At 42.0% G+C, this 16,959-nt stretch overlaps 1 protein-coding gene across 4 annotated transcripts; it reads right to left on the reverse strand.

Moving 5' to 3' along the window:
* Positions 1 to 278: 278 nt before the first annotated feature.
* LOC308307812 (transcription factor Dp-1-like) lies at positions 279 to 15,949 on the reverse strand. Of its 4 annotated transcripts, none has more exons than XM_080753110.1 (12): positions 15,855 to 15,949; positions 13,118 to 13,203; positions 12,814 to 12,880; positions 12,494 to 12,615; positions 11,491 to 11,612; positions 8,194 to 8,359; positions 7,045 to 7,191; positions 6,841 to 6,909; positions 6,373 to 6,524; positions 5,988 to 6,154; positions 1,581 to 1,659; positions 279 to 1,444 (listed from the first exon to the last, which is right to left on the reverse strand). In XM_080753110.1, exons 2-12 carry the CDS (start codon positions 13,127 to 13,129, stop codon positions 1,306 to 1,308), a joined length of 1,242 nt encoding a protein of 413 aa, XP_080609236.1. In that variant the 5' UTR covers positions 13,130 to 13,203; positions 15,855 to 15,949; the 3' UTR covers positions 279 to 1,305. The 4 variants fall into 4 exon arrangements, with proteins under 4 accessions (XP_080609236.1, XP_080609235.1, XP_080609237.1 ...); XM_080753109.1 differs by lacking the exon at positions 15,855 to 15,949 and adding an exon at positions 14,043 to 14,103; XM_080753111.1 differs by lacking the exon at positions 15,855 to 15,949 and adding an exon at positions 13,569 to 13,772.
* Between the last annotated feature and the right edge of the window lie 1,010 nt (positions 15,950 to 16,959).

Consider the following 16,959-nt stretch of genomic DNA (forward strand, 5'->3'; position numbering starts at 1 on the left):
AGTCTCATTGCCACAATCAGTGACATGGTGCCAGAATAGGCCGATTCACGTCACCCTTTGGAGACCTGTGCTCCGAGGAGCACCTTTTCTATTTTAAAATACTTTACAGACCTAGACGGGGATGCTGACAAAAGCTTGCCAGATTGATAACCAAACTGGATTTTGATTGGACAGAATGTAGTGTGTGCTGGCAAACTACATCTCTAAGCTGGTTTTCCAATAACGGAACTCACAAAATTGCTGGATACAAACTTATTAAAACAATCTATATTTAATTTGCAAACTTATATTAGATTACAGAAAAGGTATTTGGAAGAGTCAGTACGTGTTGCTCAGTTTTAAAAAGGAGATCTTTGAAGGGAGTACATAAAGACCTTTACAACCACATATTTGATACATCAATAATCTTCAGGTCTACCTTTCACCACTGGCCTCTAAAGGATACTATAAGCTACAAATCAATCATAGGATCCATATAAGTATTCAACAAACAGAGCTTATTTTCCTATAGGGAGCCTGGGTTATGGAGGTCTTTACCTTGCTGGTGCCATTTTTATGTAAACACTACCAAGGTGTGACAGGGCAATGAAGGAGAATTCCTCAACAACTCCAGAATACAAAACAAAAATAAACAAGCAAACAATATCAGGAAAGCAGCTGCCTACAGAACAGAAGGAAGCCAGCCCAACACAGTGGGGGGATAAGAAATTGTTTGAGATCAATGTCCAGAACACAAAGTATCCACACATTCGATGAACCAGCCTGCCCATCCTGGGGTACCACGGCAACTGTATAGGCCATTATTGATCCATGGAGTCACACTGACAAAGCGTGTCACAGATATTTTGGTGGCCATTTGGGAACATTGGATCATCACCTGAAAGTCTGCCAAATGCAAGCATAACATAATAGGGGTAACTATTTCACACACATTACACTATACATTCTCCAACAGCAGTGGGTTGTACAGTTTTTTTTTTAGTTTTTTCCTTTTATTTTCAAGTGGGATGGCTTTTTCAAAAGTGGATTAGACATACTAAGACATCAGCATGGTGCCCTGGCCGCAGTTCCCCCAGAGCTGTGGTGCAGGTGCACGTGAATTCAGGAGCCACAGAAAAGAAAAGGGTGTAACACGCACACCTCTTTTTACCTCAATATTCATCCACACCCCTGAGAAAGCCAGGCAGAGAAAAATACCGGTGGGGGGGAGGGAAAGGGGGCACACACTAAAGGAGATTGGAATCCCTCTGTGACGGTGGTTTGAAGGACTGTGCTTGTTGGAGAGGCAAGGCGTGGAGTGGCAAGTTAGTCTTCGTCGTCATTCTCATCGTAGTCGTCCTCATCATCCTCATCCCCCATGTAAGACACGGGGGTCTCCACACGCGACCCACTGTAGTGAGAGTCATTGGAGCTGGAGGCCATGGTACCGTCTGCACCGCTATCACTGTGAAGGAAAGCATACAATTTTGAGTCTTCAATATTATTTTCACAAAGACGAGCATAAACACAGAGCAAGTTGTCTCACTGTCTTCAATTTCATTGTTTCAGGTCTCTCACTGGTTTGTGTTAATGCCTCTCACCTGCCCACAGGGTAACGGGATCCGTTGGCAGAGGACCCTCCAGTGATGTAGACATTGTTGATGGGACCCTTTGCCATCTCTGTGGGAGAAGAGAGAGAAGCGATGATTCACACATCCAGAAAACAACGCAAAGATGTTGAGATGATTCTATTTACAACACAGTTAGGGCTGCAAGCGAACGTTCGGGGATTCGAACGTTCGTTCGTTACGTTGGCAATCGAAGTTCGAAATTAATGGGTTCAGGTTTTTTTCTTTTTTTTTTTTACACGAAAAATAATTATCAGAATGTGATAGGCCTATTCAGAATATCACAGTAGTAGAGATGGCCAAATACGAAATAAGTTAGGCCTACCGGTAAACACTAACAGTTAATGGTGACCGTTAAAAGTATTATGCGCCAGAACAGCTTGGAGCGATCAAGGACCGTCCTCCGCTCCAATTCCGCTCCTCTTGGGGCCGCAAACCAGCCTCACTGACACACGCTTGTTGACAATAGAGTGAGAGCACTCTCTGCCGCTGGGCAGAGACGGACTTGTTTATCCTCCGAATAGCGAACACCCATCCACACACCCAAAGATTAAACAGCCTTTCTCCTAAGCATGAGCAAAGATGGATTTCATTGCAAACCCCTAGAGGATCTATAATGCGATTTCTGGGGTTGTTACATCGAGACCAGTTCTGCCCAAACGCGACGCGCTCCGACGCAGTCACCAAGTCTAATCATCCTCCGTGCAACTCCGCTATACATTGAGCCTGTTCGTCAACAAACTGTGCAACATTTTCTCAGGTTGGGTTGGATTTTCCAAGTGTTAGCCTAGGTGTTAATGCGGTCACGCATCAACGCGTTTTCAATGGATAAAACAGCGCATTTAACACATTTCCTACACTGCTTTAGCTGGTTAAAGGTACAGTACGTTCGATGGTTCGATGGTCCGATTGTTCGGTTTTTATTCAATGAACGAACCATCGAAGGTTCGATGGTCCGTTCGGAAAATCCCCCCCGTAGTTCGAATCCCTAAAACAGGGCTAGATTACAGCCCTAAACACAGTTGACATGTCTTCAAAAACATGTGCCACATGTAGAATGGCCTTGTGCCATCAAAAGCTATTGTGCCACTTAAGTGATGAGCACAAATTCAGCCATATTGCAAAGATCAATTACACCACAACTAGGGCAATTTGCGTTTTACCTCAAAATCTAATTTCCCTTTAATCTCCCATCATGGTTCATAATGGGAAAGCGCTTGAAGACAATTCTAACACAATTTTATACCACAATAACGATAAACATGCTATTATGTATTCTGGGTAATGGCATAGTCAAGGTTTTGGGATGTTGAAGCAGAGCCAGGAATTAAGGCAGCCTCTTTGAGATTTTAAAATAAATATACAGTATATGTATAATCTGTAATGCCTTTGAGCGCTTTGTTTTTTGTTGGTTAAGACATCATTGTTAATTTCTTTCTTGGTTGAGAAATCATTTTGATGTTGAAACTTCTAGTGTTGGTGGATGTCTAAAAAGCATCAGAAAATCTTTAAGTGAAGATGGACATGAAAGAGGGAGGGAGAGACTGGTAGAGCAAAAGTTGTCAGGAACAGAACTTGAACCCGCAATGCGCTGTCAGGCTATCAGAGCCTAAGTGCCTGCAAGGTCAAAATGTAGTTTTTGCTGCTGTATCAATAGTTTTGAGCATCTAAATTGATTCGCAAGGCGCCAACCCGACTGATATGCCCAGTTTCCACCTCTCTCGCTGGATGAAAGACACACGCTGCAACCACCCACACCACGCAGAGCACACAAACACACACACAAACACAGAGAGAACGCTGCGTGCGTACAGCCCCTCTCCTGCCTCATCTCTATTCAGTGTTCGCTGCTTCTGTTGCAGTCTTTATTATCGTCGTTATTTATGTAAGCTAAAGATTCGTCAGGATGGCATGTGCGGAACCTTTGCAACCCGTTTTGATTGTAAACAAAACGCAGAAGTGCTGTTTTGGAAGTACTACGGATTTGAGTCCAATGAAATTAGAACAGCCACCGAACTGTGCCAACTAAAAGAGCTAACGCGACTAACTTATCAAAGCACCTCCGTCCAGGACAGACACGCCGACCTATTAATAGGGCTACAAAGAATTAAAACTTGAACTAACTTGAAGCATTAAATTCCGCACACGACATGAGCCCACAGCCCAGTAAACTTGTTGAGTGTGGTGTTGTGGTCATTAGCGATAGCTAACCATTACGATAGATTGCATATCCGGTCTGCAGAGGATACGGAAAAGATTCTCAGTTTGCCCGTGTGTGGAAATGAACGGATACAGTTTGAGTAGGCGGGCCTTAGACCGGACCCCCCTCACGAGTTTCCCAGAGTTATTCCCGTACTCCGACGCTGCTACGCCTAAGTTTTGGGCCTTTTTTAGCAAAATCCTCCTCTCCTTTTATCTACTAGGCATGATCACGAAATTGCATGTTTGATCCCCCTAGCATACCAGCGACCGAGTATTTCCCGGTGAATCTGTGCGCAAAGGTGGGGGCCGATGGGCAAGGAGGGTTGCGAGCTTATGAGAAACAACTAAAATAAGACCTTAAAACCTGGCGAAAACAGTTGCGTGCATTAGCGCAAATGGAAAACATTCAATTAACTTCTGAAAAGCCTACACGGCCTTTAAACAGCGTGCATACGGTGCATTAGATGAGGATAAAAGAAATCATTAAATGGAAATCATTAAATTAACTTCTGAAAAGGCTTCTTCTAAGACTACACTATAGCCTACTAAAAACGAGTGAATCTTGCCACACGTGAATAATTGTGGTTCAGTGGTTGTAAACAATAACACAGACAATATAAAATCCTTAGTCTAGTTGTGGGAAGAAAAGGATATCATCATCATCATGGACCCAAATAACTTTTAAATATCTTGCAATTGGAGACGAGTCTCTTACTAAATCGGTAAGAGTGCCTCTCATTTTCAATAGATAAAAGCTAAGCTATATACCTCATCATCATCAGCAATAGTCAGTGGTGGTGCGTGTCCCCCACACTCCCAAGCCCCCACCTTTGCGCACAGATTCACCGGGAAATACTCGGTCGCAGCATACCAACCCCATCTTTCGAACATGGCAGCCATGTTTGTTTAAATTTGAAGAAAACATAATGGCTGCCATCTCATGAATGCCTGAACGGATTTCCAAGCAGATTTCTTTGATTGAAAGCTGTGAATGAACATGATCTATGCATGGGCGTGCATGATCCGTGCACTATGAATTACATGGAAGTCTATGGAGACTTGTGGCATCCTGGCACTTTGGCAGCCTATAAATGTATTATCTGGAAATGTTCATTGAACATTGTCAACATACTGTGTATGGGCTATGCAGCACTCGACATTATAAATGGCCCGGTGGCCTGGACGTACTTTTAAAGCTGACAGGGCCAGCAGAACCCACCAACCACTTGCCCGTTGGGGCCAGTGAACATAATGCCTTGAAAATGAAATAATAATAATAAGTAAAAACGTTTATATCTAATTTCACATGAATTCCATGTTGTACTGTGTTTTGTAATTATTTCTGTGAAATAGTTTCAGTAATTATCGCTAAAATATAGCGTTACGTGATCCCGATCAAAGACGCAGCCAATTTTCCTTCTGCGCGCAGCAAGCACTGTGTGCCCACAGTAGCAGGACAGCAGCTGCAGTTCACACACAACAGCAGCGGAACGCTCGCTCACGTTCACAGTCAGTCAGTGCTGTTGATTCTCAGGAGAAGAGCACACGTTTCTCTGTCTCACCGACCATTTCTGTCACGTCCGATCTTTTAGATTAAATAAATGTTTCTAAAACCCCCTAATCCCGACCAAACGCCAGGCAAAAAACACAATGAAAAGAAAAAGTCACCGGAGGAGTTTTAGAGAGATTTAGAGGGAGTTTGAGAATAGAAAAGACACGTTTAGTGTCACCGCATGCCGGGGGATTTAACAAAGAGATGAGCCAATATGCATATCAATACACCATTGTCTGAACCTGTTAACGCCTGCAATGTAGGCGTTAAAACCGCGGACGCCCAAACATTGAATCACACATGCAACACTGTGTGAGCCCCTGCTCAACAGCTGGACTAGATCATCATTGGAGTTGCTATCTGCCAAGACTGCCATCTCAGGTACAATGATACAAATTATTTGATGAATATGAAAAATAAACTGATAACTAGAAAAGGTGTTTTTTTTTCCCCTATACCTTTTCAAATCTGAAACTACTGTTAGTACCTAAATATCAGCTTGATGATGTTCGTTTTTCTGTGGCCGTTTCTGTTTTTTACATGACCATAGCATTCCATAAAAAAAGGCAGGTTTGACACAACCCATCATGCCCAGTTGTTTTTAGAACACAATCTCTGGCTCTGACCTGTGACGTAGGGCTCCAGGGCTTTGGGTACCAGGCTGCGGGCCACCTTCAGGTCCTCTGGTGAACACTTGCCCACTTCCAGACCACAGGCCATGCCCATACGTTTCAGCACCTCAATGTCATCATGGATCTCAAACATGCTGTCGAAGTTAAACAAGTACTCAAACCTGCAGACAGATGGGAAGGAGAAATGTGAGTTAACTGTGGTAGACCCTAAATAAATACAATAGGTTTACAATACTGCACAAACAAGCATTTCCTCTAGGCTTCAAGAAAGACAAAAGTACATGTAAATGTAAATATGCTGATAAAGATGGCTAACATACACATGCATTAAGATGGCCAACACAGACATGTATTAAAGATGGCCATCACACACACATACTTGTCATTGGAGATGCTACAGTCGATAACTGTCTTCTTGCTGGTGTTGACAATTATGAAGGGAAGGTGGATGACAGAGTTGGGAGGAGGAGGTCTGTTTGTCTGCTGCTCTGCCTGTCTGTTCCTTTGCACCAGGTTCTTAAAGGCTATTTGCTGCAAAGACACAACATGTATATCCATTAGAAAGCAATCCACTAGAATTATAACATTCATGGGGACTTAAAGATGGCACCTGATTCTTGTAATGATCTCATGGCTTCATACTGGTGAGTGAAATCAAAGATTGCATACATCTCTATTCTTTACCTTTTGAATTACAATAATGATTGTGGGTCATCCAACACATAATATTCCCAGATTCCATAGAAGCATTTTTTTTATACCAAAAATGTACAATTCCATTCTCGCTCATATTTGCGTAAATCTATTAATGTGTAAATTAGTGTGGTGCTCTTTTTCTTAGTCCCACCTGCAATATGAGCTCTTGAAGCTGTGACTGTTTCTGCTTGATTCTCTCTAGCCGTCTTTGTCTCTCCACCTACAATTGGAGAGGAGGGGAAATGAGTGACAAATTGGGAAAAAACGCCCCCTCCTTAGGGCCTTGATACATTTTTTAATTTCCTCCATCAGTCAAATAGAATATCCCAATTAGTTATGGAATGACTGTGTGCACCTCTAGGTTTTGGCACTCCTGGGCTGAGTTTGTAGGCAGGCCAATCCATTTAATTTCCTTCTTTTCTTTTGAGATGATGTTCATGGCCATGAGCACATTAAGTGCATCGTACACACGTCTCCGGATATTCTTCTGGTCATACACATGCTGCATTGAAAAAGAGGGAAAACAGGGATACATTTGTTATCAATAGTTCATCAAATGGCAAATGTATAGCAAAACAATTTTTTTTCTTTTTCAAGTTGTAAATTAAGCATGAGCTGGCTAAATGCAATCTGAAAGTTTAGAAAATATTGCAAAGCTATTCATATTCAAGATGTTTGTATACGTAACACAAGTATTTCAAAGCAAGAGCTGGGTGTAGACACCCAACCGGAAAACAACCATAACACAGTGTTTCCCCTAGCCAGAAGCTGAAGAGTGGGGGAGATTTTTTTTCTTTTTTTTTTTGAGAACCAATCCTACACACCATTGGTGGAAAAAGTACAGTATCATAATGTAGACATACTGTGTTACAAGTAGAAGTCTGGAATTAAAAAGTACTTAAAAGTATTGGTATCAAAATATACGTAAGCACTCAAAGTATACATGCTCAGTATACATAACAGCTTCCAAATGCATAAAAACCCTTTCAAAATAGCAGATCTACAAGCTCACAACGCGTCGCATAAGTAACCGAGAAGCCGTAAATAACCGAGAGAAGTTAGAACGGTATGCTTCACATGAGCGCCACATTGTTGTAAAAAAATAAAAATAAAAGATAAAATCATACAGTGGCGGTCGGATTTGAAGGAGCGGCGGACCACCGCTGCTTAATGCTTATAGGGGAAACACTGCATAACATACTAGAGCACAACATTTTTCATTAGACTTTGGCTTGTTTAGATGACCAACATAACCGCATGCACCACACAGGTTAAACAGTTGTGAATCCAAGTTCTGTCAATGTGCACTGCTTCACTGTGGTTTGGACAGTATCATCAATGCCTGAGGGAAGGCGCTGTTTGGTCATAACAGAATTCCAGTATTGTGGTGCTTTCACATCTAAGAATTTCCCAAACAATTTTACCTTGAGATAAAAATCATTAAGTTTGCATGACTTTGATAACATGTAGCCTCAAAGCTTTATTGTACAACTGCAGCACTAACCGAGTCATTGGGCGACATGTGGTTGTCTGTGGAGCTGAATTCTGCAACCAGTTCATCTGCCACTTCGTTGTAGGTTGTGACACCTTTCTTCTGCACTTTCTCACAGACCTTCATGGAGAAATGCCTCAAGCCCTTCCCATTCTTCTCCCCTTTCTTACCACGTTTCCTGTAAACAGGAATATCACCACATTATCACATCATAGTACACAAAACAGGAATACCACCACATCACATCATAGCACACAAAACAGGAATACCACCACATTATCACACCAGTAAGACTCCCTAATCAGGAGATAAGCAACCGTCGGGTCACTGTATACACAACCTCATGGTGGCGCTAGAAGAGTGGATGTGAGAAATCAGGGGCAGAGGTTGTGGTTTGCCAGCCAAGGTGTGTGTGTGTGTGTACTCAGTTTGGCATGGATAGGGGCAACGGTGCCGGAGATAAGAGTAGGGCCAAAGGTGTGGTGTGACGGAAGGACTGACAGACAGCCGGTGGAGCTTTTCATAGTAACTTGCGACCTAACGGTCGCAATCATAGTACACAAAACAGGCATAGCACCACATGATCACATCATAGATTCTTAGTACACAAAAGCAATAGCAAAGCAAAAGCAAGAGCTACAACAGTTAATTGAACCAACTGATAATAGATAGAAAATAGATAAGTCCGTCCCTCTCGATAGGCTATTAAGGCCGGCTTTACACTGCAGTCAAATCCAGCCCAAATCCGATTTGGTTCTCAGATCTGATCTTATGGCCCGACTTTTCACACAGCATTTGCAAGTGACACAGATCTGATCTGTGCGTTCAGACAGCGTTAGCCCAAAGCTGCCCTGCGGCGACATGTATGCTTTGGTTACCGTGGTAACGACGTAGGCGTCATGGCGTTACGTCACTACGTCGACGCTGGTTGATTACGTTCTGATTACGTTCAGGAAATGCGACATTAATATTGTTTTTCTCTTCTTTTCTTTACTCTTGTGTTTCGCTCTTCTCTCTCGTTTTCACTGTTTAGCTCACGTGTTTTCTCTCTTCTCTTTTGTTTTTCTCATGTGCTCAGTGCGCTGTAATCAAATAGTAAATACTCGCGCTCGGGTCGCGCTGCTCGCGCAGCAAGTGACACTTGGCCAGTTTGATGTAACTTGCATGTGACCTGCATATAACTCTATGGGGGTGGATGTGGTTGCTGCTTTCAGACTGAGTCAGATGTCCTCAGATCCGATATGGATCGGATTTGAAACTACCTCTGGATGTGGTTTTTCAAAATCGGATTTCATGTGACCTGCATGTGACATGTTTGGATTTAGACTATAAAAAAAAAAAATCGGATTTCACTTTTGAAGTGACTCAGATCTGATTCAGGCTAGATTTCAGTGGCAGTGTAAAGCCGGCCTTAAGCTTAGTACGGTGACAGCAGATGATGACGGCAACCGGAAATGATCAACACTCGATAGATCAACCTGCTGCCGTAGCAGCCGTCTGTCGACGCCAGAAGGTCCCTTTCCACGTTGCGCCTACAACGCCTGCTGTATAGACGCGTCGCCATGGGAACTAAAGCGTTCAGTGAAAGAGGTGGGACCCTGTCGCCGGCGGCTCTTTACTTAACAATTTGGACCGCAACGGCGATTGCGTCATAGCAGCTGTAGTCCCGCCTCAAGTTGCCCTAGTAGAAACGCGCCCCTTAAATTCCCCAATGACTAACGCCTGACACTGTGGTTCCTGACACATCACTGTGACATCACAGGTGAAATCACAGTGATGTCAGATACTCAGAGCAGGGATAACGCCTGACACTGTGGTTCTCCTGACACATCACTGTCACATCACAGGTGACATCACAGAGGTGTGGCTGGTTCAGACAGGGATCTCCATGTATGGGCATGAAAGGCATTGTATGTTGTGATGTCATGGGAACCACTCTAACAGAATTCCTTTTATGCCCATGGAGATCCCTAATGTCATCAATATTAAGCCCATATCTAACAGGACTTCATATGGGAATGCCCATATATGGAGGAAGACAGCCCATATGTGTGTGGATGGTTCAGAGTCAGACAGGGATCTCCATGTATGGGCATTAAAGGGATTGTATGTATGATGTCAGATGTGATAGACGTCATAGGATTTTCACATAACGAATAACTGAGTAAGCATGTTTGGGGTCTCACAGCATATCTCCATATACAGTACATTGAACTCCATATATGGGTACCTGGTCCGATTTACATCACTGGCCAGACGGCAAAGACATGGCGCGACCTCGCCTGTGTCGCCCTTTGGCTTCTTACTAGTATGTATACTTTGAGAGTTCTCTATCCTGATTGGATACAATTGGTATCCTGACATGAAAATGCATTTTGTTTGAGAGCTGGAGACTCCTGTTACTGAACAAACAGTTGCAGCCCTAAAAGATATATCACAAAGAATGTATTATATTCTCGTTTATGATTCTAAAATAAGGGTACATAAGGGTTACACATGTCAGAATGGAGACATGTTTCCATTCTGACACTAACCCCATCTCTAACCCTTACCCTAAACTTAACCTCTATGGAAGTGTCGCCACTCCGACAATAAGTATGTCGGAATGGAGAGCAGTCACCGCACATAAGCCAAGTCTGCCCTCTAGACATCCTGCAAAGGTCCAATTTTGACAACCCGCGTCCACCCCGTCCGTCAGATCCGCAGACCCACCCGCTACCCACCTTTTTATAAAAGTCTAAACCAGACCCTAACCACCCGTCAAAAAACGGAACAGTTGCCCGCTACCCGCGTTTACATGCAATTAAGTAAATAGCCTACAGACGTGCATGCGTACTTCCAAAGGGCATCGCACTCTTTTGTCCCCGCACGCCATCCTAACTCCTCTGTGTTTGTGACGCACGCAATATATTTACATAAACGCCAGGAGGGCTGTAACTCAAAGTTCTTTTAGATAGCCTTAGGTTTTAAACCACCCTTGCTAAGGATGAGAACTTGGGCTAACGCAATTCATGCAGCAGTGAAGAACATCTGTGTTACTTTGTTTATATGCATGCTGTGGGGTTGTGTGTTGTGTCCGTCCTGCCAGCAGCAGGCTGCTGCTCACTGTGTGCACTACTGTGAGGTGAGTGACGTTGTTTGGACAGAAACAGTACTCTGATTTTCACAATAAAATGTCACCGGCCTGCGTTTAGTCCTGTAACCGTACCCACTAACAAAAGTATATTTTCTGCACATTTTAGCCACCCGGCACATTGCAGGTCTCTGCTCTAGACTATGAAAGTTAGGGTGGACAAGTTGAACTCTTACCCTGATGACCATGGAGAGGCATCTGGTGGCTGACTCTGGGTAAGGAATTGGGAGCTGGGTGTATGTGGACTGTTCACTAATATGGTATTGGAAACAGTGGGCCTCTGGGGTGTACCAATCACCTGTAAAAAGAAAATCCAATATTTAAATACACATGTATCCATTACAAGGAAGCTTGACAACTTTTGGGAAAAGGGGGGGTTTTTCACTGTTATTGTTAATGATAAAACATTTATAGACTGTGTGTGAACCTGCTCATCTCTAAGTTGTTAAACCAAATTACATCAATAACTTGACTAACTGTTATTCAACAGAAAGCAATGTTTATTTGCCATTATGCTGTTTTATTTTTAACATATTGGCATATGACCTAGATTTTTGATATCAATATTTTGTAAGCAAAGGCTTGTAGTCAAGGGAAGGGGGTACTGCAGCGAAAAAAAGTTAACCACTGATTGGTATAGTATTCATTCACCATCAGGTGATATTGACATAAAACAGCATAAGGACATCTAGAAGGCTGGTGATCTATTCATTCAGTCATCTATATATTCCATGCATGTAATGGGATGATGGGAGTAATCCTGCTGACTGTAGTTTTATTAGCTTAGGGTCAACCACCCACCCTCCCCCAGTCACCTCACCATGCTAATAGAGGGGCTTAAATAAACAAGAATGGCAAAGATACACAGCAGAGAAACTGTGCAGGTAAATTAATTCACAATTTCAAACACTGTGAATGAGCAACTAGATATAATGTGATAGGTATTCTTAATTATTACTTCTGACAATAAACACTATGCTGGTTGGTTGATAGATATTTTGATGAATATCAATTAAAAACAACAAACACTGGTGGTTTTCAATGGTGGGGACTGGCTGTAGGCAAGCAGGTTGTTAAAAGAAACTGACTATACATAGTATAATTATTTACACATAGACTTATAAGTGCTTAATCTTTTCAACCATGGTTTATTGAGCAGCTATGTGGAACATCACTCACCATGTGTGGCACGTGTTGCATGTGTGGGGCGATGTTGACATTGGACGGCCCAAGGGTTTTGGGCAGTAGCTGTTTGGCCAAAGGAAGAGTGGCAGGCTGAACAGTAACCAAAGACAGCACACCTAATAGAAGGTAGAGAACGGGAACAGATTAGATTAGGCCTCTTAACTGAGGCTCCATTGCCCCCTGTTGTCAAACCAGAGACACATGGGCCTACACCAGAGAGATAGAGCTACAACTAAAGCAATGCCTCTTTGAATGGAGAAAAAAATGAAAAAAGAAAAAGAAAAGAAAGGTAAAACATTTAGTACAAAGTTTACCTTTACTAGGGCTCAGATTCTGATCGATGAAAACCTTCAGCTCTCCGTTTGTTTCCATCAGACCAGCCTATGGAGAATTAAAATTAATTAACTCTTGCAGAGGCAGGTCATTCTCTATTACAAGTACACTGCATTAACAAGGGCACTGAGGACAAACGCTGGGTGATCCCTATTGTTCTAAAATCAAAAGCAGATATTTTGTCATTGATGAAGGTTATCTACAGTATTTTGGGGACTGAAGCAATAACTTGTTTTGTTTTGGTAAAGAATCAGTGTATTGTTGTGTTGTGCTAGAGTCACTTACATCTTTAGCCATGATCCCAAAGGACCGGAGAAGTAAAGCTTCAGATTGAAAAGAAAAGCTTCCTCTATTTTTCACTAATCAGATACCTGAAAAAGAAGAGGCATGCATATCATTATGAAATAGTTGTGCATTCCTTATATTACAGCAAATCAATGTATTTTAAATACACTCGATCAAGGAGAGAGTAATCATTTTACTAACAAGTATTTTGATCGTTAACAACATACCGGTAAACAACTCAAAGACATGTTTTGAACAAGGCCCCTCGCATCTGCTTGCAGCCAATACATTGTACAAAGCACCCCCACTAATGTTAGCTTAACTAGCAAGCTCCTCAGTTGACGAACACAAAACGAAACAGACCGATTAATCGGATAATCACGTCGATTGCATATATATTTGAACACATTTCTTAAAGTTTTCCCGGTATCCCAAACCACGTTAAACCTACCAAAGATGCTCTCAACTTTTACCACGCCAACTGTGTAGTAAGGCCTAGCTAAAGACCACGTCCGAGAGGAGATGCATCGACGAACTTCAGCTACAGGTCAACTTAAACTCGCTAACTTCACTTTGCCGATGCGGAATATTGTTGAGATCTAACGTGGTTCTAATATTATGTTAAGAACGTCAAGTTGCATATGGCAACAACATCATCCGCATCGCAATTACGATGCGAATGGGGCAAAGCTTTTGTTGAGTTCAGCAGCTAGCTGCTGCTGCTGCTAACAGTTGGGTTAGTGTTGCTGACGGTAGCTAGCTGGTTAGCTTATGCACGTTTTTAAAATGGGATCCTGGCGAAATTTCACAACTAATCATTTGCCGTGAAAGATTAGAGATCCTAATGGAAAACTATTGGAGGTACAATAAATGTGCAAGCATCTGCAAGAAATGTAACGCCAATGTTGTGTTTCAGTGCACTTACGAGTGCACTCTCTTGCTTCTTCGACGGCTGTTTTTGTTGGCATTTGAGAATGGAGGAAGAGGAGGTCTAATTCCCTACCGCCAAACAGGAAACTAAACTACTCAATGACCAAGTAGTTTATCATCAATTCACACATTTCAGAAAAAAATAATTAAGACTACTTGTTAACCTTGAATGTTTGATGTTATATTAAGTTTCTGTCCGTTTACGTTCAATCATCTGGAGTTACTCGTCTAGTTCTACCAAGTTTTGCCTGCTTGAGCTTAAACGTTTTTGAATGGACCCTTATCAAAAAGAGGCTTGACACTTAATCTTACACATTGACTAAAGTTAACAATTTAAGTAATTTACAACATATTCCTATTCTAGTTCCAGCCTATATGCATGAAAACACTCCCAATTCTCACTTTTGGGTTTAATTTATCATGGTCAAAAACATGAGGAATGTTAAAAGTTCTAAAGACAAGAGTTGTTCATTAAAATTCAACAAATGCCAACAAAAGCACTGACCCCCTGCTTCCCCCCCATCAATGGTCCCAACTGCAGGGTATTTTTATTCATTTGAACACCAGACAGACAACTGTATTTATGTTTTACATTTAATATTCTAACTTGCCAATATTGTAACTTGCCTAAAAAAAAGTTTCCACGACAAAGTACCGTAAATAAATAGTCAAGGTTAACTGTTTATAAACAACTCCACTGACAGAAATATGACATTGGCTAAAGCTGTGTCGTTTGAATGACAACATCGGGTCGACAACTTTGCTTCATTTACGTTTCGTCGCACGAGCATTTCACTCAAAAGAAAAACGACGTGTTGAAACCATAGGTTGCTTGAAACTTTTTGTAAAAAAAAAAAACTCACTTTCGTTGGAAGAAAGGCTCATGCGATTCTATAAATTAAGCTATACGTTATTATTGCCCCCTCCCGTGTTAACGTCAGTGAAGTGGGAGTAAACACGCGACTTCAGTATTTTGTTGTAATGCAGTGTTTCTCAAACCTTTGCAAGGTCTCACCTAAACCCTGACAACATACAAATGGAACCAAATGGACCTGCTATGGTCCATTTGTATACTGTTGCGTTACAGACTTGTATGGGTCAATTTAGACCCCCATAAAAGAACCCACAAAGTCCCTGGAATACACTCTGAGGACCACTGTTTTAATGCATGTTAAAAAATCAAGTGGGTTGCTTGCTAAAAGCTCATTAACAACTTCCTCGGGCGGCTAAATGCAATTTCACACGATATTCTAACTATCAAATGGCTGGTGTGTTAAACTTACGATCGAGCCATTGTTAGCCAGTGGCTTTTAGCAGGTTGCTAGCGTGGTTAGTTAGCATGGCTACCAGCCTAATTCAGTGGTTCTCAAAGTGGGTTCCTGGGACTTTGTGGGTTCCTTTACGGGGGTCCAATTTGACCATACAAGTCTGTAACTCTGACACTGCACAAATGGAACCCCGACGGGTCCATTTGCACACTATCAGAGCTAAGGGGAGACATTGAAAATGTAAAAGTTTGAGAAACACTGGCCTAACTAGACAGATATAATGCTAACGGCGCGCGCTGTTAGCCAGCCTGACAGCTAGCTGGTCGGCTAATCCACACAGCTGTCACCAACAGAAGCTACCAGGATTCATCGACTGCACTATCAATGCTGATCCAAATCGAGCGTTTAATAACGCCAACATTTGCAAACAACTGCAACTGAAGATACATCTTAGTGTTGCAATACGATTTTGCCAACTTCACGAACTTTATGCGTCGTATAAGATGGCCTGCTGTGGCTCAATGAATGCGGCAGCTTACCGGTTCGGTTCAAACAGGTTAGCAGGTACATTAGCCTCTTCGGTCCGCTCGCTCTATGCTATGCTAGCTGCTAGCCTTGTTGTACTGGAGGAGCGTCTCACAATCTGATCTTGGCGGTGTCTAGCGTTTGCGACGTCTGATTGGACGGCGTCGTCGCGAGAAAGCCACGCCCCTATGTGTTTCTGGTTGGTTGGCGCCGTTGAGAGCCTGTGATGTCTCTTCACCAAGGTCTCCCATTGGTCAGACACGTCTCCCTTGGCCCGCCCTCTTCCTAAAAACAACAGTACCAGTGTTTCTCGAATTGGTGGCGTAGTGACCCCTAGGGGTAAATTGGGGTACTCCATGGGTACTCCTAGGCCTATGGGCCTAGCCCTAGGGGTTCTCTTAAAGTTTATAAAGTTATATAGTTTTCAGTGTTGTAAAGTAACTAAGCACATTTACTTAAGTACTAGTACAGTACTTAAGTATGTAAGCAGGTATTTGTACTTTACTTGAGTATTTCCAATTATACCTTTACTTCTACTCCACTACATCTCAGAAGCAGATATTGTATCCACTATAATTACTTGAAAACTTTAGTTACTATAGTTACTTTGTATATTTTGATTATTATTACACACATTTGTACATTACTCACTTCAGCCCTAAATACATTTCGGCCATAAGACGATCTACAAGCTCACAATGTGTCACAATGCATACGTAGATCTTGTAGATCACCTATTTTCAAATGATTTTTATACATTTTATACATTTGAAAACTTTTAAATGGGACATTCTGCATAATGTTTTTTTTTTTTAACTTTTGTACATTAAGTATACCGATACTTTTGTACTTTCACTCAAACATTATGAATTCCAGACCTTTACTTGTAACAAAGTATTTCTATATGGCAGTATTAAATGTGAGTACCGGTACCTTTTATTGTTACTTGTTTTGTACACTGGACATTTTATGAATATGATTATTATTTATTTTATTTTACTGTATAGCTCAATCAGTCAATAAATAAAATATGTTAAATCTTGAACATAACATATAGGCCTAGGCCTACACTTAAAGAGTAGTTCACCCCCAAAATGACTTTTTTCTATTGATTACTCA

Source organism: Nannobrachium achirus (genome assembly GCF_963921795.1).
Source record: "Nannobrachium achirus genome assembly, chromosome: 22".
Classification (NCBI taxonomy): domain Eukaryota; kingdom Metazoa; phylum Chordata; class Actinopteri; order Myctophiformes; family Myctophidae; genus Nannobrachium; species Nannobrachium achirus.